We start from the raw sequence: 26,755 nt of genomic DNA on the forward strand, positions 1-26,755 counted from the left end.
GGAAGTTGAAGATCTTATAGAAATAAGAGTGGATCAAAAAATTTATATTATTTATAAATTCTTGCAAGATGATCTCTTTCAAGTCTGATGGACACACACATTCTTTTTTCTTTAAGATAATAAACAACACAATTTATAGAAAAGTCAGCACAGACAATAAGAAGATATATGAAAAAACTTTCAATAAATTGCAGTCAAGATTACTGAAGAGCCATTTCTTCACTGTAATCATTGCAACTCCATACAGAAACATTCATTATAGAGTGGATATAATTCAGAAGAAATTATATAACATCTGAAATCTGTTGATTGTCTACAGCTCAGAGAAGAACATCAGAATATTCAAAATAAACTGATAAGTACATCATCTACTCTCACTAATAGTAACAATATTTGATAACACTTATGTACTATTTTGCAGAAAAACATGTGAAAACAACAATAAATCAATTTCAATCTTACAATTTCAACTCTTTCATCTGACAACTTTCACAAACAACTTCTACATCTATATATATCTCTGAATCTTTCACTGCATGCTGTTGAAAACTCAGAATTCTGAACTCTGCTGCAAATACTGAATTCATATATTCAAATTTCTCATCAATCTAATCTTCACTTCTCTCTCAATATTCATTACAACAATGATATACAATAACTTGAACTTATATTGAAAAAACAACAGAAGATATCACTGACAGTGAATGCATGAACAAGTATCAATAACCTCTTCTTTTTGAACACTGTTTATTATTTCATTGATGAAGATTGAAACTATAAGAAGAAGTTGATTGACTTTGAACCATTGAAGAGCAGTTATATAGATGAGTATATGACAGAGGTTCTGATGACAATCATTAAAAATAATTTCTGAGATATTTCATCAGCATTTCTTGCAATCACAACAGACAATGCAGCAAACAACTTCACTATAACACAGAGTCTGAAGTAAAAACTGATATTGTACAGATGAAATGATAAATATGAATATATTTCATGTGTTGCATATATTATACAGCTTGTTGTGCAAGCATTGATCAAAGTATTGAATATTAAATCTGAAAACACAGAACTGATCAGTTGTTTTGACAAAAATGATATTGAAATTGATACTCAAATCACATTCTCATCAACTCTTAGCAAGATAACAATATTTGATAACACTCTGATGTAAATTGATTAATTTTCTAACTATATTATTCTCTCTTTTAGATTCATCATATTATCAACACAATCAGCACCTCTCTCAAACAGCAGCAGCAATTCCATGATATTCAAGCCACACACAGCTCAACTCCTTCACTTAATATAATACAAAATATTCAAACACAGTGAAGTTCTATCTATAAGATGACAGTTCAAGCACTTCAACTAAAAAATACTGTGAATCATTGAGTTCAGAATTTCAAGTAAGAGAAGATTCATACTCTGAAACTTTCTGAATCAGAGTGAACACAGTTAAAATATGTTATTGAGCTGTTGTATATCTTTTACACAACAACAAAGACTGTGTCTATTACAGTTACATCAATGATGTAAACTGCTTAGTGAGTATACAACAGATTATTTACTCATCTGAAAACTCAGATGACTCATATACAAGAAGAATAATCTTAAGATACTACTATTTCTTCAGCAATTAAACAAGCTCAAGACAAACTTGCAGAATATTATATCAGAATAAATCAGTCATTTGCTGATTACTATACTGTTGCTGCTGTATTTAATCTCTCATATCAAATCAATACATATGCTTCAGAGAATTGAATCAAGAAAGAACAACAAATCTATATTGATATAGCTCAGACATACTACAATAATAATTATTAATAATATAAACAGAAGAATACACAAATTGAAGAGTCTATAAATCATAATTCTCTGATTGATAATTTTTTTCCATAATACTCAATGCAATATTAGTATTAATCTGTTACTGATACTGCTTAAAAATTTGCACTTATTAATTGCCTCAGAAAATCTGACAAAACAAAATACTTATAACACTGAATTCAACCACTATCTATATAATGATTCTGTTAATATCAAAGAAAAATCTATTCTGAATCTATGAAGAATGATCAGTAGTCAGTATTCAACAGTGATAATGATAATATATGATATTCTGACAATTTCATTGACAGAAGTTGATATAGAGAGGAAGTTTAACTCAAGTTGAGATATTTGTCATTATTATTGTAGTCAATTGCAAGAAGAAACTGTGAAGAAATTGATGATGATTAAGTATAGAAAAGAAAAAGAAATTGTTGATAAGAATGATATTGTGATGAAATACTTTTTCAATGATACAGTGAAGGAAAAAATTGACTGAGATTGTATATAGTATGAATGAGTTTATGAGCATTATCAATGATTATTATCAATTGTATATATATTATATAATCATCAGAACAGAATCAAACTTGAGTCAAAATAATAATCAGTTTCAGATCATGTTCTTATTTTTCATAGTCAGTTACTTTACATGAAATATCAAGATTTGTTAGTTCCATTCTGGTCATATTAGGCTCAAATCTGATCCTTTTACACTTCATTTCTGAAAATTTTGGTCCCTTTACACTCTCATTTTAATTCTGATCCCACTGAAAATCACATCAAGAAATGGACTGAGATCAAACCAAATCAAATCAAATGTGAAATTCATGGTTCCACCGGCCAGTCTAAGTGGATTTAGTATCAAGATTATCATCTCTTTTAATTTTCTTGATATTTCAACTCTATTCTCAAATATCTCTATAATACACAGTTCTGCAGCTTTCATTGAAATGTCAGATTCACAATTAATAATTCAGATATTAATATTAAAAAAAGTATTAGATATCAAAAAAGAAGTAATCTCATTATCTATCAAATCCTCTCTCTATTATTCTATCAAATTCTTTTGAATTCATGAAATATTCAATAATGAAAAGCTGCTATCTATATATACAAGATTTACAGCCACTAGTCAGCAGCTGAAGAAGATTTAAAATCAACAGTCAAATAAATACAATTTTTTATAAATTGAGTATGAGATAACTGTTCACTGATATTGTTAAAAGATGAATTATTATAACTTTGAGCAGAGTATTTATTGAATGACTTTTGATGATATTTATATTCAACTTCTGAGTAGTAAAATTGCCAGTTGAATAGATGATATTGAATATAAATATACAATAGTTAAAAATCTGTCAAGAAAGATGATAAAAAGATTAATAAATAGAAAGAAGAAGAAGAAATGAAAAAATAAATCTATCTCTGTTTCTAATTCTTCTATACAGATATTTCAGATATCAGCAGTTATTTTTCCTCTCTCAACTTCTTCTTTATCTAATATTATATCTTTAAATAAGATAATCAATGTGATGATGATGAAATATATAATGAAAGAAATAAGAGATATAAGAGAACTGAATTCAAACTTACTATTGAATTCAAATTTACTGTTAAATTCAAATCTATTATTAAATTCAAATCTACTATTGAATTCAAATCTGCTATTAAATTCAAATCTATTATTAAATTCAAATCTGTCTTCTATTTGAAGTAGTTCAATTTCTCAGTTTAATGAATATACAGATCTATTTATTGATGAATTCTTTAATTAATTGATGATAGAGAGATCTCAAAAAGTAGAAGCTCTTTTAACTATAAAGAGTATTATTTAGAATAAAGAATTTGAACTGAATTATATACAGACAATAATAAATAAACAGATGATTCAGTTGAATATTAAAATGAATATATTTTTGATAATAAGAGATGAGTTAAAGAGTTCTATCTGACAGTTATAGTTAAAGAAGATTAAATTGTCTTTATCTACTGTTTGTAGTGATGATAGCAGATTTTATACTATTTCTACTTCTGAATTTGAAACTTAGATATTATATATTATTATAATTAAATTATAATCTGAATCTTTTTAGATTTTACAATACTATTCTATATAAGCAGATCTGAAATATTCTTTTATATTTTCTTCTTTTATAAAGTTCTTAACTGTATGATATAAAAAGATTTTAAAATCTTCATTAAACTGATTCTCTAACTGATATCTGTATCTTCTAATTCATTCTTTCAATATATGAAATAACTTCTCTATAGAATTATAATTAGAAGAATATAAGAGTAAAAATAAAAGTTCAATATCAGCTTCTCTGCAGAGATCTTACAGTGCTTGTGAATAATAAGAAAAGTAATTATTTATTACTAAATAGTGATAATCTTATTGATATTTAAGCAGTATCTGAATATATACAAACTTATTGAATTTCTCTGTATTATAGAATCTCTGATATATATTATAATCAAAATATTCATTGATATTTATCACAGATAAAATTGATTATCTGTAAAATTATTTACAGAGTTTTCTAATATAATAAGAAAATCCTCTACTTGATTATTTATATTATTAATCTACAGTATATTTATTTACAGCACTCTCATCTAAAAATATAAATTAATTAGATTGATACTGAGTAATTTGAATATATTATTCAGTTTGAAGTTTTTCATTGTATTGAGTAATTATAGATTCAATCTATATCAAATAGAACTGACAGATTAACAGATTCTATAAGTGATAATTGCAATAATTAATTATTTTTTTTCATATCAAATTCAGTTTCTTCAATAATTTAGATATCAATCAAAAATAAATATCAATATCAAATTCATTCTTCATAAAGCAGATAGTCTCATCACAATATACAGTTGAATATATCTTAAAAAAATCCTTCAAATCTGATAAGATATTCAGTATGATCTTTGACTTTATATCTCATATTGAATAAGAACTTCTAGCAGTTTCAAAGCAGTAAATATTTCATTGAATTTGATATACAGTGATTAGATGACACTCAATAATTCACACAATCTGAGCAGATATATAATCATTATTTAGAAAGTATACAATCTCATTGATGATAAATTCACTGAGCTGAGGGGGCATAGACTGGCCGGTGGGACCATGAATTTCACATTTGGTTTGGTTTGGTTTGGTCCCAGTCCATTTCTTGGCATTATTTTAGTGGGATCAGGATCAGAATGGGAGTGTAAAGTGACTAGAATTATCAAAACATGAGTGAAATGGGACTAAAAAATCTTGATATTCCATGTAAAGTGACTGACTATCAAAATCAGAACATGATCTGGGACTGATCATGATTTTGACTCAAGTTTGGTCCCATTCTGATGATTATATAATACATCAATCTGATGATATAATTGGTGGAGATATTACCTCTATCTTGCTTAGTGCTCAATGCCCTGATGGCTCGCTATTAGATCCCCTATCTACCACTGCCAATCTACCTACCACTGCTAATCTATGCCGCTGCCAACCTACCTATCGCTGCTAATCTATCGCTGCTGCCAACCTACCTACCGCTGCCAACCTACCTATCGCTGCCAACCTACCTACCACTGCTAATCTATCGCTGCTAATCTATCGCTGCTAATCTATTGCTGCTAATCTATCGCTGCTAATCTATCGCTGCTAATCTATCACTGCTAATCTATCGCTGCTGCCAATCTACCTACCACTGCCAACCTATCTACTGCTGCTAATCTATCGCTGCTGCCAACCTACCTACCACTGCCAACCTACCTACCACTGCTAATCTATCGCTGCTAATCTATTGCTGCTAATCTATCGCTGCTAATCTATTGCTGCTAATCTATCTATCACTGCTAATCTATTGCTGCCAACCTACCTACCGCTGCCAACCTACCTACTGCTGCTAATCTATCGCTGCTAATCTATCGCTGCTAATCTATCGCTGCTAATCTATCGCTGCTAATCTATCGCTGCTAATCTATCGCTGCTAATCTATCGCTGCTAATCTATCGCTGCTAATCTATCGCTGCTAATCTATCGCTGCTAATCTATCGCTGCCAACCTACCTACCGCTGCTAATCTATCACTACTGCCAACCTATATAGGGTAAATCATGGTCCCATTTGGTCCCATTTTGTAAAAATGGGACCAAATGGGACTAGGATCACTAATTTATTAGTAGAACATGATCTGGGACTAGATTTATAATATAAACAGTGTAAAGTGACTAATTTACTAAACACTATATGGGACCAGGACTAAGATATCTAATAATGGGACCAAAGGAAAATCTGGTCCCAGTCCCATGCATGGTCACACGGCCAGTCTAAGGGGGCATATTGACAGATTTGATGATAAAGATGTGTATTTGATGATAAAGGTGTGTATTTGAATGAATTGGATGATATTTGAATGATTCTAGAGATATGTGGATATTTTGGTTATTTTTGTGGTGTTTTGCTACTACTTTTCAGGGGGTGGCAGAAAATTCTGTTTTCACAAGCTTTACATCCACCACAATAACATGGTGTCAATGATCGCCGTGAAGCTTGGCGTGGTTTCGTGGCGAAAATCACACAGATGGCCTGGCAAGATAAAACGACGCCCATTTTTACGCAGTGTTCCCTTCCCGGAGGAAATTTTGGGTGATTCGAGTATGAAAACCAATACAGGATGATCAACTGTTCCGAACCACCCTCGCTTTAAGTAGTATTCAGACGGTTTTGCCAGCAGCCAGTAACCCTCGCCACAAGTTGATAAAGACAGCCAAAATCCTGAGGTACGAAGGAGCATCAAGTGTGGATACTGAGTTGTGAAATTTTGTCTGGTTTTGTGCTCCAGTTTCTGTGAATCTGAGTTAAGTGCATTATTTTGTAGTGGAAGCGTACCCCAAGCTTATTTATGATGTCTATGTGTATTCCTAACCATCCTCTAACAGCAGTTTAAAACAAGCTTGAATCGATTCCTCGCTGTAGCTTAAGACGAGTACAGAGTCGAAGGCGGGGAGGAATTTTGTTTCGGAACGTCTAAAAGATCGCTTGCAAGAAATTCGGATGATTCGCGCCTGCGGATTCTGTAATGCGCGAGTGAAAGTTGTTGTTTATAATGACCACCATGTACTGTCCAATCGAGAACGTCCCGTCCAGACGATCAATGATAATGCTCAATTCGAGCTCTATCTAATGCTTACATGTATTTTTTAAACAGTACGCTGCTCGCACAGGTATGCGCACGCGTCAACAGCCACCGACTGAATGCGTGCGCCATGATCAAATCATCCAAACGCCGTTTATATGCGAAAATGCAAAATGCCATGAACGTCGTACCCAAAACGCCACGCCAAAAATGTCAAAGAAAACAAAGAAGAAAACTCATGAGAAATCAAATTTTCAAATGCGCCACTCTCACCCCGATCTCCTGTGGTGAAATATCACACCCAGACCTCAACACGACAGACTTGATTCTATTAACGGTAACAATACTGATCCACTCCCCGGCAACCGATGGCCGTACGAGGAGATCCAAACACGCCTCCACCTCCTGGTTTGATATCGGGCATCTCAAGGAGTCCCGAATATTTTGAATGATGGTGTTCCAACTATATGGCTTTTTATGTGATGGTGTGACGGTCACGGCGGAAGATAAAGACCCACGTCCCCCACTCAATAAAGAAGACGAAATCGAACATGACGGCCTCAGTAAAATCAATACGCCAACAACTTCTTCAACCAAATCGACGGCTGAGCGGCGTAGTATGGCTTCCTTTGACAGCGGGGGAGCCAGCGTCGTTTGCTTGAGTTGTTTGTTCTGGATTCTTTGAAGGAGCCCGTTCCGTCGTCCTGCGGTACCTGCACCACACGAGCTTCTTGCGTATGATGCTGCTCTTTCACCACATTTGCGACTTTCGGGATTATCGACCGCTGCTTTCACCCCCAATACTCCTCTTTGGAAATCGAGAAGACGTTGTTGTCCAATGCTTAGCGAGTTAAAGATAGTGGATGAATCGTGGATGGGAGCCAGTGGGATGGTGTGTAGGAAATCGACGTTTAATTCTTTCTGATCAGAATCCTTTAGGTTCTTCCGCCAGATGCGTCCCAGATTGCGAGTGAATAGATCATTTAGCTCAGCTTCGTTAAATGGGGTCACGAATCTGTTATTTGGGGTATTTGTGTTTAGTAACTCCAAACAGAACTTTCCAACACCATATTTGGCGATTCTGAAGCGCGGACCAGTGTTTGAGCCTTTCTCTCTGTCTGATATTTCCAGGTCGCTTTCTAATATATACAGCAGTCTTTGAATGTCTTTCCTCTCGACCTTGCGCTTTTTCCATATCTTCTCTATGCAAGGTAGTAGTTGGTTGAGGTCCGCAGATGTGTTTCGGCCATTATGAGCATAGTGTAGCGATAAAGCGGAAAGAAAGGAAGAATGTAGGTTTGTAAGATCGTAGAAGGATTGGGGCCAGTCGTCATCATCATTATCTAATATTTCATCAGGATTGATGCTGGTATTGGATAGGGTTGATTGCTGAAATCTGCGGTCATCGGTTGTGGATGGAGATGGGCTGGGGGATCGAAAACGCCTCGTTGGCGTTGAGGGAGATGTCGACTCTGTCGTAATACATGACGAAGAGGAAGAATGGGATGTAGACAATAAGGTAGAGGACTTCCTCAGCCTTGCTACTTTAGGCGCTCTTGCAATGGGTTCGTCGTCAAGTGAGTTCTCGTGCTCATTCCTGCTGCTAATCTCGACCTGGTTGTCGCCTATTTTACGTTTCTTCGAGGAAACGACATCTTTGGCATCCGATAGCCCTGCACCTGTCCCTGCCTTTCTCGACTTTCCAAATCTCTGTATCGCGCCTTGCTGTGTGTCACAGCGGGTTGAGGCTCGGGAGGTGCGGGAGCGCTGGAGCTTTGTGCCCATAATGCTTTCCTTAGAGGATGATTAAGAGATTTAAGATAATTATTGGAAGTAAGGAACTACTCTGTAAATAGGGAATAGGGAAATGAGTATGGAAGAGGATAATGAGGAAGAGGTGGAGAAATTTGGAATCTACAAAGAAAGAAGGGTGGCATTTTGGCGTTGTGGAGGTTTTGTTGATTTTCATTTCACGTTCCCGTAGACTCGAGACGTGATGGACGCGACGCGCAACAAATGACGCGACAAAGCCCTTGGCGTCAAACCGCCTTACTTGATTGGGTTAAATTGATTTCAATCGCCAAAGCCATCAAGAATATGAAGGCGAAGCTTGACAATCAGATCAAGACAAAGAAGTGAACGATGATGTATACAACATGCTGTGCACAGACCTGGTTTTGGGAAACCACCAAAAAAGCCGTCTTCCCTCATTCTTACACTCCCGGAAAAAGCCTTCAGGGTTGAATAAACAAAACTTAGTAGTCTCTGATTATAGACCAAGAAGGTATAAAAGGTTTCTGTAGTTACACATCATTGATTACAGGTGACAGCCAGTTTCGATCCAAAAACCATAACAGAACTTACTCCATTCACTCAAGACAATCACTCTCTCCGTTTCTGGCCGAGGAAATTCGCGACAAGGGAACCGCCTGTTCTGGATCCTTCGTATATTCCTTGCTGAGTTGAGTACCTTTCACTGCATGAAGGCTCATAAGATGGGCCATATGCGACATATTTCAGTTAACAATAGCCGTGAACACAAACATGGGGACCATTGGAACGCAACCGTTGGATGAATAGGCATGCAACGAAAAACGAAAAAATACATCAAAGCCACATATTTCGCCATGAGCCATGAAATGAAAGTAAAGTTCAAAAGAAGAGGAACCTGACGGAACTGGATTCGGGCGATCTTTCTTATTTTTCTTCTGGAAATCCTTATCAATCGTCAGTCCCCGTCCTTACACCCCATTATTTCTTCCCGCCAAACCAGGAGGAGATGCCTTTTTGAGCCTCGGCCGCTTTATGCTCAACGCTCTTGTCGAATGAATCGATTTTTTCATTTATATCTTTGGCAACATCTTTACGGGCTTTGTTGAGCTTTTCGGCTTCTTCCTTGGCAAATTTGGTCGCTCTCTCATCCTGCTTGGTATCGATGCTTGCATCAGCCATGAGTTTCACAGACACAGCGCACTAGGCAAGGAGAGGGAAAAAAAGAATATCCCGTTGAAGTTTGTCCCTTTTGGTGAGATTTTGGAGAGAATACAGAGTAAAGGTAGTGCACATATTATTTAAAGTAATTTCGGTAAGAATGGAGAAAATATGGGGAATTCTAGCAAGTAAATGAGAGAAAGACAACATATATACTGACCGCATGATCTATGCTTGCTCCAACCTGTTCAGCACTCCCATGGCCCAGCGCCTTGTTACTCTCGTCTCGGATTTTCGACCCAGCGCGAGAAGCATCATCTACCAAAAATAAAAAACATCAACCGCACGCCACTTGGTCAGCTCGATACTTCTTGTCTCTTTAAACTGTATGGCATGGAGATTGCAGTTCCTCCTCGAATGACGAATAGCAACCATTGTTAAGCTAGCTATATCCCACTGGAGAATCTGGCTACCCACCTTCGAATTTCCTAGTGGCTCTTTTGGGATCGCCTCCTGCACGGTATAGATAATATCCGCCAGCACCAGCAGCGGCAAGGCCTAAGTACACTGGCATACGTGACTTGGACATGATTGCTTCGTTGTTGGCGTGTTTGAAAAATCCTGAATCCGTGGTGGTTTCGTATCCTTGTCGTAAGTCTTCAGACTGGTGTTTTTTCGCCTCGGGCTATTTAGATGTCGGCTTGAGAGGTTGAGAAGGAGAGAGGAGAAATGGACAAATGAAAAGAATATAAGTTAAAAATAAAATGTAGCCTTTAAGGTTTTGTTTCTTGTCAAAATGGCTACTTCTGCTTGCTGACGAGTCGTAGGCGGAGGCGGTCGGTTCTTCTTATGAATTAGAAGTGGAGAAGAAGTAATAGAAGACATTTTATGACGTTCAGGATACCTAGACATGCTTTCTTTCTCACCCTTGTTGCAAACAAGGTTCTTAGAGGAGCTCGCGGATCGAGGCAATGACGTTATAAGTCCCAGATTGGGCAAATCACCTTGAGGTTACCTCTGTATTGGCCACATAATGTCACGTGATCACAAAACTGTCACGGCCAGTTGACCATTAACCGTGAACAAGTTGAAAAAGAACCTGCCAGGCAGAAGCAATTGTGTATTGGTCTTATTTCTTTCCCGCCTTCTTGGAGCGCCACATATATAAACCAAATAATCGGAGAAGTAAGGGAGAAGTAAACGATCATAAGAAGATTAATAAATACATAACAGGACGAATGACAAAATATAGAGAAATGGGGAAAAAGAGAGAACGGGAGGTATATAGACATAGAAATGGAAAGAAAAATAATACAACATTCTTCAAACGAAATAGCGCGGCTCATCAAACACATGGTACCTGTGGCCACGGACGCCTTGGCCCCGGAAGAGAGCCGGGAATCGCAGTCCGGCAGGTACATGATCTTCGGAAACGCGGACGTTAGATGTATCTTCCGGTTGACCCACGAGGAATTTGCCAACCTAAAATTAAGAGGGAAACCCATGTTAGCGAAAAAAAAACCAGGTTAGAGATAGATTAGAAAGATAGGGAATACCTGTATTTCCGTATCAGTGATAGTTCCCCGGCTCACTCTCGCATAGCCCGTTCGCTTAATTCCCTTGTAGAGGATATACTCGCACCACCGATCCCAATCGCTTGGGTCAATATCTCTCATCCTACTCGCCTCGCTAACATATGTGTTATAGTTACCTTCAAGGGGCTTCGTGACGAGGTAACTGAGTAGAATCAAAGGTCGTGGAGAGTCTCCCATGAGCTTCGACAGATACTCACTCTGCAGCCGACGGTCTTCTGGATCTTCTTCCTGGCCTGAGTGGAAGACCACAATGTCCACATGTTCGCCGTACATGTCTAGAGTGGCGTGGATGGCTGGTGCGAGCTCGCCAACTGGAGATGGGAGGAGGTGGTGTGTCGAGTTGAGAATCGGGAACTTGGAGAGCAGAGCGCAGCCCCAGGTGTGCTTATTGGGTCCTGGACCGTAGTCCACGTACATTCCCAGATCTTCCGCAAGGAATTGGGTAGTGTCACGGTTACCCATGATAATTCTCTGGAGATCTGATTCTAAAAGACCGACAACATCAAGTTCGAGATCCTTGATTGCATCCCGCATGCGTCTCTCTGAAGACCACATGTCATTGTCAAGAGAGAAATGCACTGTCCAGATACCAGCGGTGACCAGTTTTTCATTTTTGTGGTAGGGCGTATAATCGTTTGTCGGGAATCGAAGATATGATATTGAGATCGACAGTAGTTGAAGAAGGGCAAGGATGTACACGTAATAAGATCGCGACTTCCCATTACTCGAGACGGATCTCTTACCCCTCACCGTAGTGGACTGGGAATTCGAAATGGCGGCAGAGAATACACCAGCACCAATGAGGAGCATTGAGGTAAGCATGACCCAGTCGGTATGCTCTCTCACAAGTGGACCACCGGGAACGAAAGCATATGCAACAACCCAAACATGGAACAGAACCATGAAGTTATATATAAGGAAGCCAAGACCGAAGGATGTGGCGGGAGAATGGTGAACAGCGGAGGTGATAAGCACAGGCGAAACGGACATCAGATAGACAGCAAGTGTGAGGCCGCCGTAGTAGCCGAACCAATGGCTATACGAGGTTAACACGGCAGCGCCAATAGAGCCAATGCCAAACGCCGTCCAGGAGCCTGATAGGCGGGGATAGAAGACTCCAAACATTAAACCCACACCCATTGCGATGATCGTATAAGTTCCGTGGGGGACTGCTATGGGTCCTCGAATAGGAAACCCTTCCCAGACCCAGAGAATCATAGTGCTTGAGTCCGACAGAAGAGAGTGCATGGCAAAGAACAACCCGCCCAGTCCTGCAGCAGCAAGGACAGATGATCCCTTCTTACCAGTGGTAGGGAAATAGTCGCCGCTTGTAGTAACTCTTCGGGTTGAACGGATAACGGACAATACAGCAAGGATGAAGGCGGTTTTGTTCCACCCGCCGTTTCCCGGGTGCATAATTGGCCAAATTGGATTATTGGTCTGTGCCCCAAACTTGGCTACACTTGACATGAGGAGGCCGAGGCCCCATGCCAGTACCCGAGACTCAAGACGTGCAGGTTGCGACCTTTCGCCGTACCACGTTGCTGGCCAGGCTAAGCAGCTCATAGCTACTGAAAACCCAACCGTGAAAAGGCGGTACTCGGGGCGCTGGATGAGGTAGGCAAGAAGGCCGCTTAAAGAGAGGAGGTGGATAAAACGAACATTGCGTATGGCAAAATACCGGAATCCTGGAATAGATAGGAGAAAGGGAGACACTGAAGCCATAACAAAGACTTCATAGCCCGATATCCCCATATGCCAGAGTGGGAAGTCTAGTAGAAGTTAGCGAGACATTGTCAATCCAGAGTCATATATATACCTCAGTGAGAGAACTTACACCACACCAAAACGCCGAGAGATGTTAGAATGGACCAGAAGACGAACTACGACTAATCAGTGCATGCTCCAGAGGAGGGCAAGTTGTTTTAAATATTCTTCTTACGCCGTTGTACACATCAGCAGCCGCATCAATCGCCTCTGCCCAGAAAAATCCTTCACCAAAAGTACGACCAACAGGTTTATCCTTTCTGTACTTGTGGGGTTAACATGTGCAGAATAAATGAGAGAGAAGAAAGGCAAGGCGTACTGCGTTTCAAGGACAGCGTCTCCAGCGGTCTTCGATCTTCTGCATATTACTTCTTAGACACCTATTTCATCACTCCAGGCGGGGAAAAAAACGTGAAGAGTACATTTGTCTATTTTGGAAGCCAATTGACATACCCTCTGCTGATACCCTTCACATCTCTTACCACAATTTCGAATGTGCTAAAATCAAGGACCGTAACCGCGTCGAATCCCACGTCGAATAAGACAAGCGCCCATTCAAAGAAGGCGTATTTCGTGTAAGCTAATTGTTCACATCAGAATCGAAAATTCAAAGGAAGAATGAGATATTCAAGTCAAACAGCGTTGTACTAACCGCCAGGCACCCTGTGAACTTTATGCTGGATAAAGTAGTATATCAATGGAACAAGTGTGCCGAAAAAGACGCCTGCAAGAATCTTCCGATACTTCACGGCCTGACGGTTATTGGGGCTTAAGGCAAGGCACCCCAAAGTCCAGGGCAGGGTAGCAACCAGATATGAAATCATGAATATATCGTGCCAATCATGATCATCCGTCGAAGTAATATATGTCCAGCCACCGCAAGTCAATGTCCGGAACAATCCAGTCCCAGCGATGAATTTCGGGAGGGAAGAGTTTGGACGAGCTGTAAGGATGTACCAGAGGAAGACGAGAGCAAAGCGCGGGCCTGAGGTGATAGCAATAAACAGCTGGAAGACCGATCGTTCCGGGTAGCGATCACCAATTGTTGCCGACACTGAGGGGAACCATTCTTGTGGGTAGCCGTAGTATTCGTTTTGGACAATCTTGTGGTAGTGAAGCCGCATGCCGACAATCAATGCCCCGAGGAAGGCAGTATAGGCGGCGAGGGTATGCGCCCATGACACCCATCTGCCATTGATCTTCGTTTACAAGGTCAGTATAAACCAGCACACACGCCGGATAGCCGCCAATATGAATATATATATACTAACAGATACGACAGTATCTCCGTCCTTGAATTTGGGAGCCATGGTTGTTGTGGCAGAAGTACCAGGGTCCTAGGGTCGGTTATTCTCTAATGCGATTACATGTACAAAAACGACAAATGAATCATTAAAATGATATGTATTAAAGGATAGTACCGGTGAGAAAGGAATTCGAAACGTAAATGAAAGAAGAAAGGAAATAACACCGCGAAGAAAGCTGCGTGGTGAAGCCAACAACTGCCCCTGAGGTGTCCGGTGTCGTTTTGAGGATGGTTGGGGAGAACCTCTGAAGCGAGAGGTTGATCCAAAGCAGCTAGCGTCCAGTGGAAGTATTTTTTTCCGAATCCTGTGTCAAAAATAATGCAGCTTGGGGATTCTTTGAGGATTGCCATGTTTTGCGATGAGCCCTCTCGTGACACTCTCTTCTTAGCAAACCATGGCCACGGCGAGCGATAAAGCTCGCTTTTATCTGGAGAAGCTTGTACCGGAATTCAAGGAGTACGAGAAGAAAAAGATATTTTCAAAGGTACCTAGACCTACCCAATCAAACAAATGACGAGACGATTTCAATTCCAAGATAAATGCTAACAAAGTACCAACCATTCCAATTCCAGGATGAGATTGCAGCGATCTTGAAGAAGCGATCTGATTTTGAGCATAGAATTAATGCGACAGGGCCCAAACCTGCAGATTACGCCCAGTATGCGGCGTACGAAATGAACCTGGACACCCTGCGACGGAAGCGGATAAAAAGACTAGGCGTTAAATCACCCATGCATTCTGGCCAGAGACGGGTATTTTTCATTCTCGACCGCGCAACGAAGAAGTTCCACGGCGATATCAGCCTATGGATGCAGTACATCGAATATGCCAGGCGGCAGAAGGCGTATAAGAAGCTCGGTCGGATTTTTATGAATGCGCTGCGATTACATCCTACGAAGGTCGAGCTGTGGATATGTGCAGCCCGATATGCGCTGGAAGACCACGGGGATATGACACAGGCACGCAGTTATATGCAGCGGGGTCTGAGGTTTTGCAAGAGCTCTAAATTACTTTGGCTGCAGTATGCTAAGCTTGAAATGCTATATATCACGCGGATCACAACGCGGCAACAGATTCTGGGCCTGGATGGTACTCGAAAATCTTCCTCGATGCCTGCTGACTCTGCAACGGATCCGAATGCAGATGTTATTGCCCTTCCGGTTGTGACGGAAGAAGATATCAACCCAAGCCTCGGGAAGGAAGATGGGGTTGACGAGGCCGCCCTTGAAAATCTCAACTCAACACCCGCTCTCACTGGAGCTATTCCCATCGCAATCTTCGACGCTGCTATGAAACGGTTCGGTAACGACGATGCCATTGGCCGTGACTTTTATGTCATGGTCTCTGAGTTTACAAACACGCCCTGCCTTCGCAGGGTGCTCGGCCACATTGTCGAATTTATGATGGCAGAAAATGCAACAAGTCCCCACGCACAGATATGTTATATTATGTTCCCCACGGCTGGCATCGAGGTAACCTCTGCGCGATTCCCGCAAGCATTTGGTACCTCCCTTAGTCGATTAAAAGAATGCAAGAGCCACAACATCGCTGGAAACAAAAGCCTAGCGAAGGAGATTGTCGCCTGGCTACAACCATTGATGACGCTAGAGGGACTCGATCCAGATCTGCAAAAGGTGATGAGGGCAACCCTGCGAAATGTTGAAGGATCATTGAGTTGAATTATCATTTTTGTCGTCAATATTTCCTTAAGATATGATATAGCAATGAGATCCAAACATATAATCGCTTCAAACTTTTATTTCCCATGCTACTTTCATACGCTAATCAACCGCTGTAGGAGTGACTTGTCACGACTCCTAATCATCGTAGCCGCTTGACCTCCGGCTGCTTTTCTTCATGCTACGGGCTTTTTTAGATCGTATTCTAGATTCATTATTGGCCTTTTCACTGGTTGGAAATTAGCAAATGTTGGCATCAAGCTCTAAGGATAGCCGAGAAGAGAACATACAGAGCCTGTACTTTCTTCCTCTGTTCAGGCGACGTTTCGCCCGGGATGGCCATTTTTCCAGCTGTGAGCAGGAGCTCCCGGAGCTTTTCAAAACAGAGATCGAGGTTTTTTGTCTGCTTCCGTGTTTCGTCCGATTGTATCACCAAGCTGTCAGAGCGTTCCGCGATGTAGCGCGAAGATCGGATCTGGGCGTGTAGGGCTCGAGGCACAAGTCGCAGAATGGTGGAGAGAGGAATTTTAAGCGTTACTTTCGAGTTTACCCTAAGCAACAATTTTATTATACATAAAACAAACATTACTAGTTTCTTTCCTCATCCTCTTAGGGTCATGAGGTTAAGAGAAAAAAATTTTCTATTTATGCCAGGACGGGGAATAGAGGATGGGGAGACAATGGACAGTAATTGTTGCTGGCATACTTGTTCACATTCTGGCCACCTGGGCCACTTGATCTACTATAGGAAACATCGCCTATATCCCTTGGAATTGTCCTTGGAGTAAGCTGGGATAGCCAGCTCCGTGCTATGGCCAATTCCTCGTCTGTAAACTCCTGTGCTTTGGGGCATCGGCTGGATGCAAGGTATCTTGTGCTAACTGTTGGAAAAAACACCCGAGTAGTAAAAACAGTTCTAGGATAGGAGAACGGAATTCGGAGCATGTCAACGATTACAAAGTTGATTGTAACCCCTGACGGTGCAGCTTTTGTTGTGCAATATCCGTCGCAGAGTGGGCCCCATTTCAAGTGGAGGAGACATCAAAAAAAATAAACGGCCTAGAATCGCCTAGACTCTGTGTTGCACACTTGGCAAGATCCGCTAGTCGTCGTCATTGGCAAACAAAGCAAACATGGCGCCAAAGAGCTCTAAAGGCGCTTGATTATATTGCTTGTTGCTCCGTTCGGCCATGAGGCTCAGAGCCAACCTCCACTGCTCCGACTACACAGTTCACACCAACCATCCAGCCACCTATCACTTTCCACTGTCTCTAGGGTCGTTACTTTCTCTCTGAATTCGTCGAGACCACGGATAGGGATCCTTTAAGTATTTCAACGTCCCTATGTCTGCTTACTTGCGCTCACCATATCCCTGCCCCTCCTCAGCCTGCAGGCCACGAATAACCAGCATCTCTTAACCAGTTTTTTTTTTTTTTCTATTTCCAGATGCCTTTTTAGTAACCCCCTATATGCATCTCGAAACCTCATACATGGCCTCAACTATCCCTGATGAGGTTTTTCATGTTCGTGGCAAGACTCTCACCCCGGAAAGTCCACAGCCACTTCATGTATCTGAACCTACTCACATCCCGTTGCTGCAGAGTCAGATGGATCCGTCATTTAGCGATTCACCCATGTATAAACAGATATTTATGGAGAAAACGCCACCTTTGGACACTGAGTCGGTTGTAGGTGAACAGGTTCAGGTCACAACGCATACATACGCTATGCTGCGTCATAAATTTGAAAACCTGGGGTCAAAAGGCGTTGGCGAGCAAGGAGCAGTTAGCTTTTCTCGATCTTTACACACGGGTTATCAACCAAAGACTGATACAGAAAATGAATCGACTTTTTCATCTGCTTACAGCACAAGTCAATCTCCATGTCGTGTTTCTCAAACCTCCACTGCTGACGTGAACGAACCAACCGTGCCTTCCCATACCACATCCATCACATCTGAAACTCCGTCCCCATTAGATCGTCCTATACTTTCCGAGAACTCCCCATCCGAACCCCATTATTCACCTACGCTTCCGGGCAATGATCAAATGACGGGATCAAAGGATGCAGACGTGAAATCCACTAGGAAATTTATTTCTCCCGCTTCTCTTGGTGATCATAATAAAAACATTAAAACTAAAGCAGATCTTGAGGGAGATGCCAGCGACCAGAAATCCCTGAATACCTTATCAAATGCTAAAAGTGCCAAAAGTACTACCGATTCTCCCACAAAATACCGCCGTTACTACCGCATCTTCTAATAATTATGTGACCAAAGCTTCAACCCTAGACACATCCCCTCCACCTTCTGCTGGTCTCCCTCCCCGCCCACCACCCCCAAGAAAGACCTTCTATCCGACCGGGTCCTGACAACATTCAATATTTCCACCCGTTGCCCAACCAACCTGAAAGTGGATCTTCCCAATACGGCCCAAGTAATTTTCCTAAGCCTAGTGGGCTGCCATCCCCTGCATCTGGAACTTCGTCTACCTCAAATGGATTTCCCCCTCATATTGCGGGTTTTCAGAAATTTTCCCAATCACCTGGCAACCAAACGAAAAGCAGTGTTCCAAAGGCTCCCCGAAGTGATAGGCTGAACAACGAAGAACCCAAGAGTTCCCGCTGGGAAGGAGATAGGGAGGAGCCTTGGGCGCCTGAAATTCAGAAAAAATATGATAAATTTCTCCATAACGAACGTGTTTATGTTACTGAAGGGCTTTGGGATCGGTTTTCGCCTGGATCGAGGTTGTTTGTTGGTAAGTTTTGTATTATTTTCCTTTTCAAGTGGGGATTTTTATTTTTTTTGTACATCTATTCTAATATTCAGAAAAGGGAATCTCCCCACGGAGAGAGTCACCAAACGGGACCTCTTCCACCTGTTTCATAAATACGGTGATCTCGCCCAAATATCCATTAAGCAGGCATATGGATTTGTCCAGTTCCTAGAACCTACATCTTGCCATAATGCGTTAGAAGCAGAACAAGGAGGATTTATACGAGGTCGCAAAATTCGTTAGTCACTCTTTCTTCAGCAGTGAATGTCTTTTCAATATGAGATCTTTTCCTGACTATTTAGATCTTGAAATCTCAAAACCTCAAAAATCAACGAGAAATGCTCCGGCACCGGATTCTTCGAGGCAACCAGTTAAGAGAAGGTCTAGGTCACCTGAAGCTGCCCGAGGTGTATCAAATTACCGTGGCATCCGTGACCGATTTGACAGAACTGCGGAGCCTGGCAGGCCACCTATCAGAGAATTCAGGGACCGTGATGAGCCGTATCGCCGTCGTGATGATTACCACTCAGCTCGCACGCCATCTCCACGTGGACACCGCCGAGGTGACCCTCGCTCCCATGATCGAATTCCAGAGAATTATGAACGACGTCGCAATAGGCGTCGTTCAAGGTCTCCTTACTCACGTTCAGGGAGATATAGAAGTCCGAGTCCGAGAGAAAAGGGTTCTGCAAATGACTCAGATCTTCATATTCCAAAGCGATCCCCACGAGAAGTACCAGATGTCGAGATAATTGTCTTAGAAAACGTTGATAGGTAAAAACCTCCTACAATGGTAGTTATTGGGAATAATGCTAAAAGCGACTACCATGTAGGGATTTCATACATCATATCGAAAAAACTTTTCGAGACCGGGGGTTGCGAACGAATGTTCTCATTTTAAGCCCCCGGATGTCCCTTACAGCTGTTATTCGACGTCAGATAATAGAGGGAGTGCAGGCAATTGTCAAGCTATCCCGCTCAAATCAGTATTCTGGCAAAATCCCATTACAGGTGTTTGATCGCACTGGTGGCATCGACAATGTTAAGTTCAATGGTGAGGTTTACAGCAGAAGGTTTAGTTTCTATTGTTTAAGCCTGTACTGATTCTTTGACTTTCAGAATATTCAGAGCTTGAATTGAATGTTGCTGCCGATGTCGTGCTTCATGCGACGACCATCCACCCTGGGAGTACCTCGAAATATACCACTACGCAAATGCCTGAAATTTCTCAACTGCAGGCGTCCTCTAAAGTCCCACCTCCTTTAAAATCTAATAATAATATTACGAATCTCATTTCTAGTCTAGATAGCACCGCACTTCAATCTCTCCTTCGAGCACTACAACAAAACCCTTCACCCCAGAATTCTGCCCAACTGACTAGCTGCACGCTCCAGGCCGCTCAGCAGCACTACACTCCCCAAGGCAACCCAACAGATCTTGCGAGTATCCTTAGTAGCTTCTCTCGTCAGCAAAATTCTTTGGTTCCTCCAACCTCTGCCACCCAAACAGCTCAGCCTCCTGCTTATGGGCTTCCACCGCAGCTCCCCGGCGGGAAAAGTGATCCGAACTTGGCATCCCTTCTGGCTCAAACTTTGGGAGGACAACGATTAAGTCAACCGCTTATCGCGCCTCCTCAGATAGCGCCACAGATGTCTCCCCATATTCAGAGTATCATGGACCAATTGAAGAAGTGGAAGCAATGAAATTTTTGTTTTCTTCACATTCAATCTACGAAATTTGTCTACATATGGTCCTTGTACATGAATTGGCATACTTGTCTCTCTATATCAGCTTTTTAGCAAACCATGGCGCATTCGACCTGTCAGTTGTTCGGCAAAGTTAATACGCAGAACGGGAAAATATCGAAGTGTGATAGCTGTTGAATCACCTTATCAGGAATGGGCCAAGGATATCAACCAGAGATGCTCGTCATCAAATAATGAAAATATCTAATTAATGCATCTTTCGATGACCGTAAACCTGGTAGCAGATTCCATACGCCTTCCGACATAGCCTGCACGTTATCCTTCTTCCCTGTAGATCAGAACGTAGTCGCCTAGTATGTATATCCGAATACGTGGCACGGGGGAAATAAAAGCAGACGCATAAATTGAATAAAACCACATGAGTGGTTTGCATATAAAATGTCGTTAAAAAACAGTGTGAAAAAGCATAATGTACAATGAGTCGGGCCATTCCCCCCAACCACAACCCTTATTCCGGGGTGCCAACAAAGTCATTGAGATGGATCAATCCACAATAACAATAGCACAGGTGCATGCCGGTACTAGTCACCCAAAATTCGTATTAGGCTCGGAAGAGCCACCCAGCAGACTAACTTGTCTGACTGCATTCACCTCCCTGCCCTACTCTCCGCAGCCATCGCGGCGTCATCCGCTTTTATCTTCGCAATTGTCTGATCCCGCTTATATTCCATAACACGCTTCTCTTTGAAATATTTCACCTAAATATTATTGACGAAGGCGTTCGTAAAAATAGTTAGCCATTTTCCATGAGCCCCTAATTATATTGGAGGTTTTTCCTTTCAAGCATTATAGATATAAAACATTGAACGTCAGGGAAAAAAAAGGAAAAACAAAAACCATGCAACGCACCCAAGTCTTCGAGCAAGCGCCTTCAAACTCGAGAATTTCCTTCGGGCATATTGCCCGCGCGGTTTTGTCTTCCCGGACGGCATCGACTATGTTATTTTGGTCCAGGCATTCGAAGAAAGCATCACGGGCAATGTAGCATTGTTGTCGTGAGGTGCGGTCAGGTGCTATGGAGCCACCGTCCGCCGTTTTGGGTGCGGCGGGTGAAGAGAACGATGAAAACCAGCCCATAACGGCGGCGGTTTATGGGCAATGGGTCGAGAAGATAGGCGGATGGTTTCGAAATATTAATGCAATTCACAGTCTATATATGGAGCGGAATTGGAAATACAGGCTTTTTGATCCACCTTTGTATTTTCCTCTTTTTTATCTTTTGAATTAGTACCATTACTCCGTGATAGCTGTCGCTCTGATCTCCGCGTCATTTCTGCGACAGAATTATATATATCACGTGATCTCATATTCTGGCCAGAATTTCCCGCTCCGAAATGTTGTCAACAGGAACATCATCTTGCGATCAAACCACCCCTATAATCAACCACTGCTTCTTTATAATAAATACCCATAAACCTGTACAGATAAGCAGCCACGCGCCATCTGTTATAAATACTGCCCCATCAACGCGCAAGCCTCGCGCAGTGTACTTGAAATGCCACTGACTCTACGTCCATAAACCCCCCAAACAACCACTTAACCCCTACCCATCCTTCCCTCTCTCTTCCGCATCGACTTCATGCAACGTCGTCGGAGACCCCCTCGACCCGGGGTTCTTACCGATTTGCCTCCCCTCAAGATCGTGACTAGAATCGTCGTACTCCAAGCCGCCTATTATGCTTGTGCTACGATCCTCATCCTCTTCACGGCTCTTGTAGCTGGCACCGCTTTTTCACCAGATCTAATACTCTCCTGGCGTAGTCTTAGCGGCGATACGACGATTGGATGGACACTCGGGCTCGTCTGGTTGCTCAACAGCGCTGTTGGGTAAAGACTCTCTTTTCCCACCCACCTCCCTTTCTTTTTTATACGTTCAATCCTGCCCTTTCATATTTATTTGCAGACCACCCATTTAACGAACGGGTGCGCAAAACAGTGTCATATTCCTTCTCCTCTGGGTCTCCCGTTCAAAACTGATTCCAGACTTCGCCCTCACAATCCACTTCATACACCTCCTCGTCACGTCTTTCTACACCCATTCCCTCCCTACAAACTTTCTCTGGTGGGGTTTGCAGGTCGTTAGCTCAGCACTCATGACATTCTTGGGCATGTGGGCTTGCCGGTGGAGGGAACTACAGCCCATCGTTTTCGGCGGGTCCGCTGCGAATGCGTCATCGAACGATGGTGGTAATAATGGCACGAATCAGTCTGGTGAGGATGCCACTGGAGGTGAAGATGGTAGAGGTGGTGGTGGTGGCATTTTCGAATTTTCAAGGGGGAGGGGCCGTGGCAGGAATAGGGAAGGCTATGAGATGATTGCAATGAAAGAGAGAGCTGACGATCCAGTTTGAAGATCGTTGTATACCCTCCTTCTCTTCTCCTCTTTTCTTTTTATTTCTTTCTAATTTATATACCCATTGGTGTCTTACAGTTTTCTTTTGTCTTGCATTGTATTGGCGTGGGTTGGGAATGCATTGCAGGTCACAGGAATTCCCTACCATGTAGATTTTAGCGTTTTCCTCTCTCGATATCATTCCTATTTGGCTATTATTTTTATTTTCGCCACTTGGGCGGGCACGGCAACGCTCTATAAACATGTTTGTTTTCTACCGACTTGGGAAAGCCGCAGAATTATCTGGCTACCTGCTCAACACAGTCGTGTATCTACATTGCAAGAGATATTAACTTCGTTCTGACTTGATCTAAGTCCACAAACCTGATAGGTCAAACCATGATCCATTCAAAAATTCTCCACAAACGGGGTGAGCCAAGCTTCAATATTGTCAAGCTCCTCAGGCGTTTGCAGACAAGTTTTTTGTTTTTCGGTTTTTGTTTTTTTAGCTGTTCTCTGTGGCCAGTCCCAGGTAGGAGGAACCCCAAAAATCATGATTGATTGACTCTAGTATAAACATAGAGTATCGCATTGCTCATTGTGCCCACGTTGTTCTCATTGAATCAACTAACCAAACATCATTCTCGTTGTCATCCTCGGATTTGATACAGGTGGAAATCCAATTTAGGGGCCGAGAAATATGTGTTTCCGGGATTCGCACCACAGGCATTCTCGATTCAATAATGTAGTTACGGGAGGACGGATGAATATACTCCAAAGCCAAATACATGGGGGATGATAGTTAATGGATCTGCCATTCGAGGAATAGCAAGTTCCGGGAAACCAAGTTGACTTACCCAAAGGAATGACGTAGCAAACTAGAGTTCCACGTGAGCAGATTTGCCCCAACCGTGGCAGCTCGCCCAAAGCAGCATCAATCAAATGACCTTTTGATCCCCAAAATGCCCTTCACCGAACTTCATCTGCAATCGTTTCCCCAATTCTTGTCACTGAATATCCTTGCGGAGTTCTATTCCTAAGACACCTGTATCTTTCATTTATATCTCGAGAATCTCTCTTCTATCCCGTACTCTTATCTCGCGTGGCTCAGTATGACTCCCCTCGATTGCCAATCATTCGCATACGCGCAGTTCTAAAAGCTCTGAGACCGCGAAATTCCTTTCTCATATATATCGTTTTGTTTATTTATACTTAAGGTATAAAAATGTTCCTTTATACCCCCCGCTGTGCTTTCATTTCGAGAAAACCAGGCAATAGCGCTTGGTTTGACCATTTCGGGGCTTCCAGGACCCAACCCAACCCCGCTCCAACTATTAGACCAAAATGAAAACGTCCCTAATTTTTTTGCCTTTAAACACGAAGGGAATAAAGTAGGGACGTATATGTAAAAGATGGCCGATTCTGAGCCGTCGTATATCGATTACGAAGCTTTCCTTGATCCCTCATTCTCCCCTGCTGCTTTCGCCAACACCCTTGTCACAAGCACAAACAACCCGTCCGATACCCCGCTTGATCTCTCGACTCCATTGTCTCGTGTCCTCTTCGATATCCAAGAAATCGACACCCATATCCATACATTGGCTACGAAATCTGCGCTTCCACTACTTACACATACGCGCGGCCAGACCGACGCTGGTCAGCGGGTTTTGGAGGCGGTAGAAGGGCAGGTTTCTGCATTAAGGGAGGGATATAGGAGGCTGGAGAAGGATGTTTTAGAGCGGTGGGAAAGTGCGGAGGAGGTTCGAGGTGCTGCCGAAAGATCATGGGCAACTGTGAGATTAGCAAGGGCAGTGGGAAGGTGTTTGGTGCTAGGTAGGCAGCTGGAAGGCCAGATGCTGGAGTTGACTGGCCGCCCAGTTGGAACGGGCCCAGACAGTGGAAGCTCGCTAGTGGTAGAAGATCATAGGGCACTTGTGCGGGCTTCTAACACGCTGTTAATGCTTCGGCGGATGTTTACCACCACTGAAGATGAGGAGTGTTTTGGGCTTGATCGAGTTAAGGTGATAAGGACTCTGAGAAGTGATCTGATCTCTCCAGCCGAGAGCGCGGTCAAAGCCAGAGCAACACAAATTATCAATAAATTCTCGCTGTCCTCATTAGCGATGGACACGGGCGGGGTAGGGTCTGCTGTCGGAGGTTCGGGAACTCAACTCCAAGCTCCTGGGGCGTCGACGTTCGCGCAAGCCGAAGATGCAAAGTCCCGCATTACCTCCGCAATTACTGCACTATATCTATTATCCCCAACCCCCCATACATCGATTCTGGCGTCTGAATTCCAGCCAGAATTGCTCCTTGTAACGCTGAAGGGCTATATCCATACATGTCTAACTTCATCGCTAGCTTCGTTGTCGCGCTCGTTGTCGATGCTCCCAACTCTCGACCGGACGCTTCAAGAAACATCTGCTAAGTGCCAAAACATTATGGCTTTTGAAGCTCTCCTAGAAACCATCAAACCTCCCGCTCACCCTTTTCTTAACTACAATTACCCCTCACTTTCCATACACTCGGAAGCCACAACTAGACCTACATCAAACCCATCCATCAAAGTCAAAGACAACCTTCTCCAACCATTACTTCAATGCCTCGACACATCTTCTCTCCCTTCCTACTTCTGGCGCTCACTAGCCTCGTCCCTCTCAACACGGGTTCAAGAGATTATCAACCGCGGGGGCGTCTCCGCAAGAACCCTGAGATCGAACCGGGAGCGACTCCGTGAGCAATTGAGGGAGTGTGTTCTGCGGGGTTCGCATCTACCAAATAATAGCGTCACTAGACTTGGAGGGTCTACGAGTCCTATTGTGGTGGGTAACTGGGAACGAGAAGCAGCTGTGATGGTAAGTGCAGTTGTAGGTCCTCTGGGAAGGTAGGAAAAAGAGATAAGAAAGGGGAAAAGAATACGAAAAAGAAAGAGACAACCCGCGTCGGACGGCTCTTTTGGATGTCTGAATTTTTACGATTCTATTATCACACCCAGATGTTACTAGCGAGCGAGTTATCCAAGTTTCAAATGCAGATGTTAGCTTAAATTTATCGTCTAATGTAGAACCCTACCTTGGAGAAGGCGAATAAGGATATTTTCACCATGATAGGAGAACGCGATCTGACCCATAATTGACCTAACCCGCAAAACATCAAGAAAAGTTTTGGCCACAGCTTTTCGGCATGTGCGGGTACATGCACAGTACATGCCAGCAGCTTTTTGACCCAGCAATCCTTGTCGTTCTTCCTGGTCGATAAAGATCATACTTCGCCGAAAAGCAAAAAAATTACGACGAAGCCCTGGCCTAGCATGTTATCACATGCTTCTCGTTCAACATCTCCCCTGTCCTTTTTGTTCTCATTTTTTCCCCGCCTCTGTTATTGAGTACCCCACTACTCACCCCTCCAAGCAGCCCTCCCCTACATTCCCAAAGTAAAACAGACTTTCGGCCAGGATCTGCATCTGGCAATCAATCGCCTTCCATCAGATCACAGTAGCGGCATACCAGACATGGATATGCTCTGTGTCACATCGCATGGCAAGATGCGTGGCGGCTGCTCAGGGATTGCCCTTTTTGCCCCTCTAGGGCCTCCATGTTCTTGGCGAACCTTCTTGAGCATTGGC

General features: G+C 42.4%; 9 protein-coding genes across 9 annotated transcripts; 4 read left to right on the plus strand and 5 right to left on the minus strand.

The window, feature by feature from the left end:
* Positions 1–7,060: 7,060 nt before the first annotated feature.
* On the minus strand, positions 7,061–8,853 carry HCBG_02496 (uncharacterized protein; the record flags this gene model as incomplete). Its single annotated transcript, XM_045429545.1, has 1 exon — positions 7,061–8,853. The coding sequence occupies one exon, from the start codon at positions 8,762–8,764 to the stop codon at positions 7,226–7,228; it is 1,539 nt and encodes a 512-aa protein (XP_045289440.1).
* An 877-nt stretch (positions 8,854–9,730) lies between these two features.
* On the minus strand, positions 9,731–10,499 carry HCBG_02497 (uncharacterized protein; the record flags this gene model as incomplete). Its single annotated transcript, XM_045429546.1, has 3 exons — positions 9,731–9,901; positions 10,131–10,228; positions 10,388–10,499. 3 exons carry the CDS (start codon positions 10,497–10,499, stop codon positions 9,731–9,733), a joined length of 381 nt encoding a protein of 126 aa, XP_045289441.1.
* A 574-nt stretch (positions 10,500–11,073) lies between these two features.
* On the minus strand, positions 11,074–14,582 carry HCBG_02498 (calcofluor white hypersensitive protein; the record flags this gene model as incomplete). The annotated part of the gene is made up of 8 exons (XM_045429547.1): positions 11,074–11,392; positions 11,467–13,277; positions 13,343–13,388; positions 13,448–13,532; positions 13,595–13,630; positions 13,726–13,852; positions 13,925–14,471; positions 14,544–14,582. The coding sequence occupies 8 exons, from the start codon at positions 14,580–14,582 to the stop codon at positions 11,234–11,236; spliced, it is 2,850 nt and encodes a 949-aa protein (XP_045289442.1).
* Positions 14,583–14,926: 344 nt separating this feature from the next.
* Positions 14,927–16,329, plus strand: HCBG_02499 (U3 snoRNP protein; the record flags this gene model as incomplete). The annotated part of the gene is made up of 2 exons (XM_045429548.1): positions 14,927–15,063; positions 15,152–16,329. The coding sequence occupies 2 exons, from the start codon at positions 14,974–14,976 to the stop codon at positions 16,256–16,258; spliced, it is 1,197 nt and encodes a 398-aa protein (XP_045289443.1).
* Positions 16,330–16,396: 67 nt separating this feature from the next.
* HCBG_02500 (peptidyl-tRNA hydrolase domain-containing protein) lies at positions 16,397–17,669 on the minus strand (the record flags this gene model as incomplete). Its single annotated transcript, XM_045429549.1, has 5 exons — positions 16,397–16,487; positions 16,549–16,809; positions 16,965–17,016; positions 17,500–17,579; positions 17,614–17,669. 5 exons carry the CDS (start codon positions 17,667–17,669, stop codon positions 16,397–16,399), a joined length of 540 nt encoding a protein of 179 aa, XP_045289444.1.
* A 79-nt stretch (positions 17,670–17,748) lies between these two features.
* Positions 17,749–20,735, plus strand: HCBG_02501 (uncharacterized protein; the record flags this gene model as incomplete). The annotated part of the gene is made up of 6 exons (XM_045429550.1): positions 17,749–18,499; positions 18,601–19,014; positions 19,091–19,270; positions 19,335–19,806; positions 19,866–20,086; positions 20,152–20,735. The coding sequence occupies 6 exons, from the start codon at positions 17,749–17,751 to the stop codon at positions 20,733–20,735; spliced, it is 2,622 nt and encodes an 873-aa protein (XP_045289445.1).
* Positions 20,736–21,385: 650 nt separating this feature from the next.
* On the minus strand, positions 21,386–21,875 carry HCBG_02502 (uncharacterized protein; the record flags this gene model as incomplete). The annotated part of the gene is made up of 2 exons (XM_045429551.1): positions 21,386–21,496; positions 21,648–21,875. The coding sequence occupies 2 exons, from the start codon at positions 21,873–21,875 to the stop codon at positions 21,386–21,388; spliced, it is 339 nt and encodes a 112-aa protein (XP_045289446.1).
* A 502-nt stretch (positions 21,876–22,377) lies between these two features.
* Positions 22,378–23,149, plus strand: HCBG_02503 (uncharacterized protein; the record flags this gene model as incomplete). Its single annotated transcript, XM_045429552.1, has 2 exons — positions 22,378–22,625; positions 22,735–23,149. The coding sequence occupies 2 exons, from the start codon at positions 22,378–22,380 to the stop codon at positions 23,147–23,149; spliced, it is 663 nt and encodes a 220-aa protein (XP_045289447.1).
* A 1,150-nt stretch (positions 23,150–24,299) lies between these two features.
* On the plus strand, positions 24,300–26,266 carry HCBG_02504 (golgi transport complex component Cog5; the record flags this gene model as incomplete). The annotated part of the gene is made up of 3 exons (XM_045429553.1): positions 24,300–24,347; positions 24,514–25,985; positions 26,195–26,266. The coding sequence occupies 2 exons, from the start codon at positions 24,543–24,545 to the stop codon at positions 26,264–26,266; spliced, it is 1,515 nt and encodes a 504-aa protein (XP_045289448.1).
* Between the last annotated feature and the right edge of the window lie 489 nt (positions 26,267–26,755).

This window comes from Histoplasma capsulatum (genome assembly GCF_000150115.1).
Source record: "Histoplasma capsulatum G186AR genomic scaffold supercont2.3, whole genome shotgun sequence".
In the NCBI taxonomy this organism is placed as follows: Eukaryota; Fungi; Ascomycota; class Eurotiomycetes; order Onygenales; family Ajellomycetaceae; genus Histoplasma; species Histoplasma capsulatum.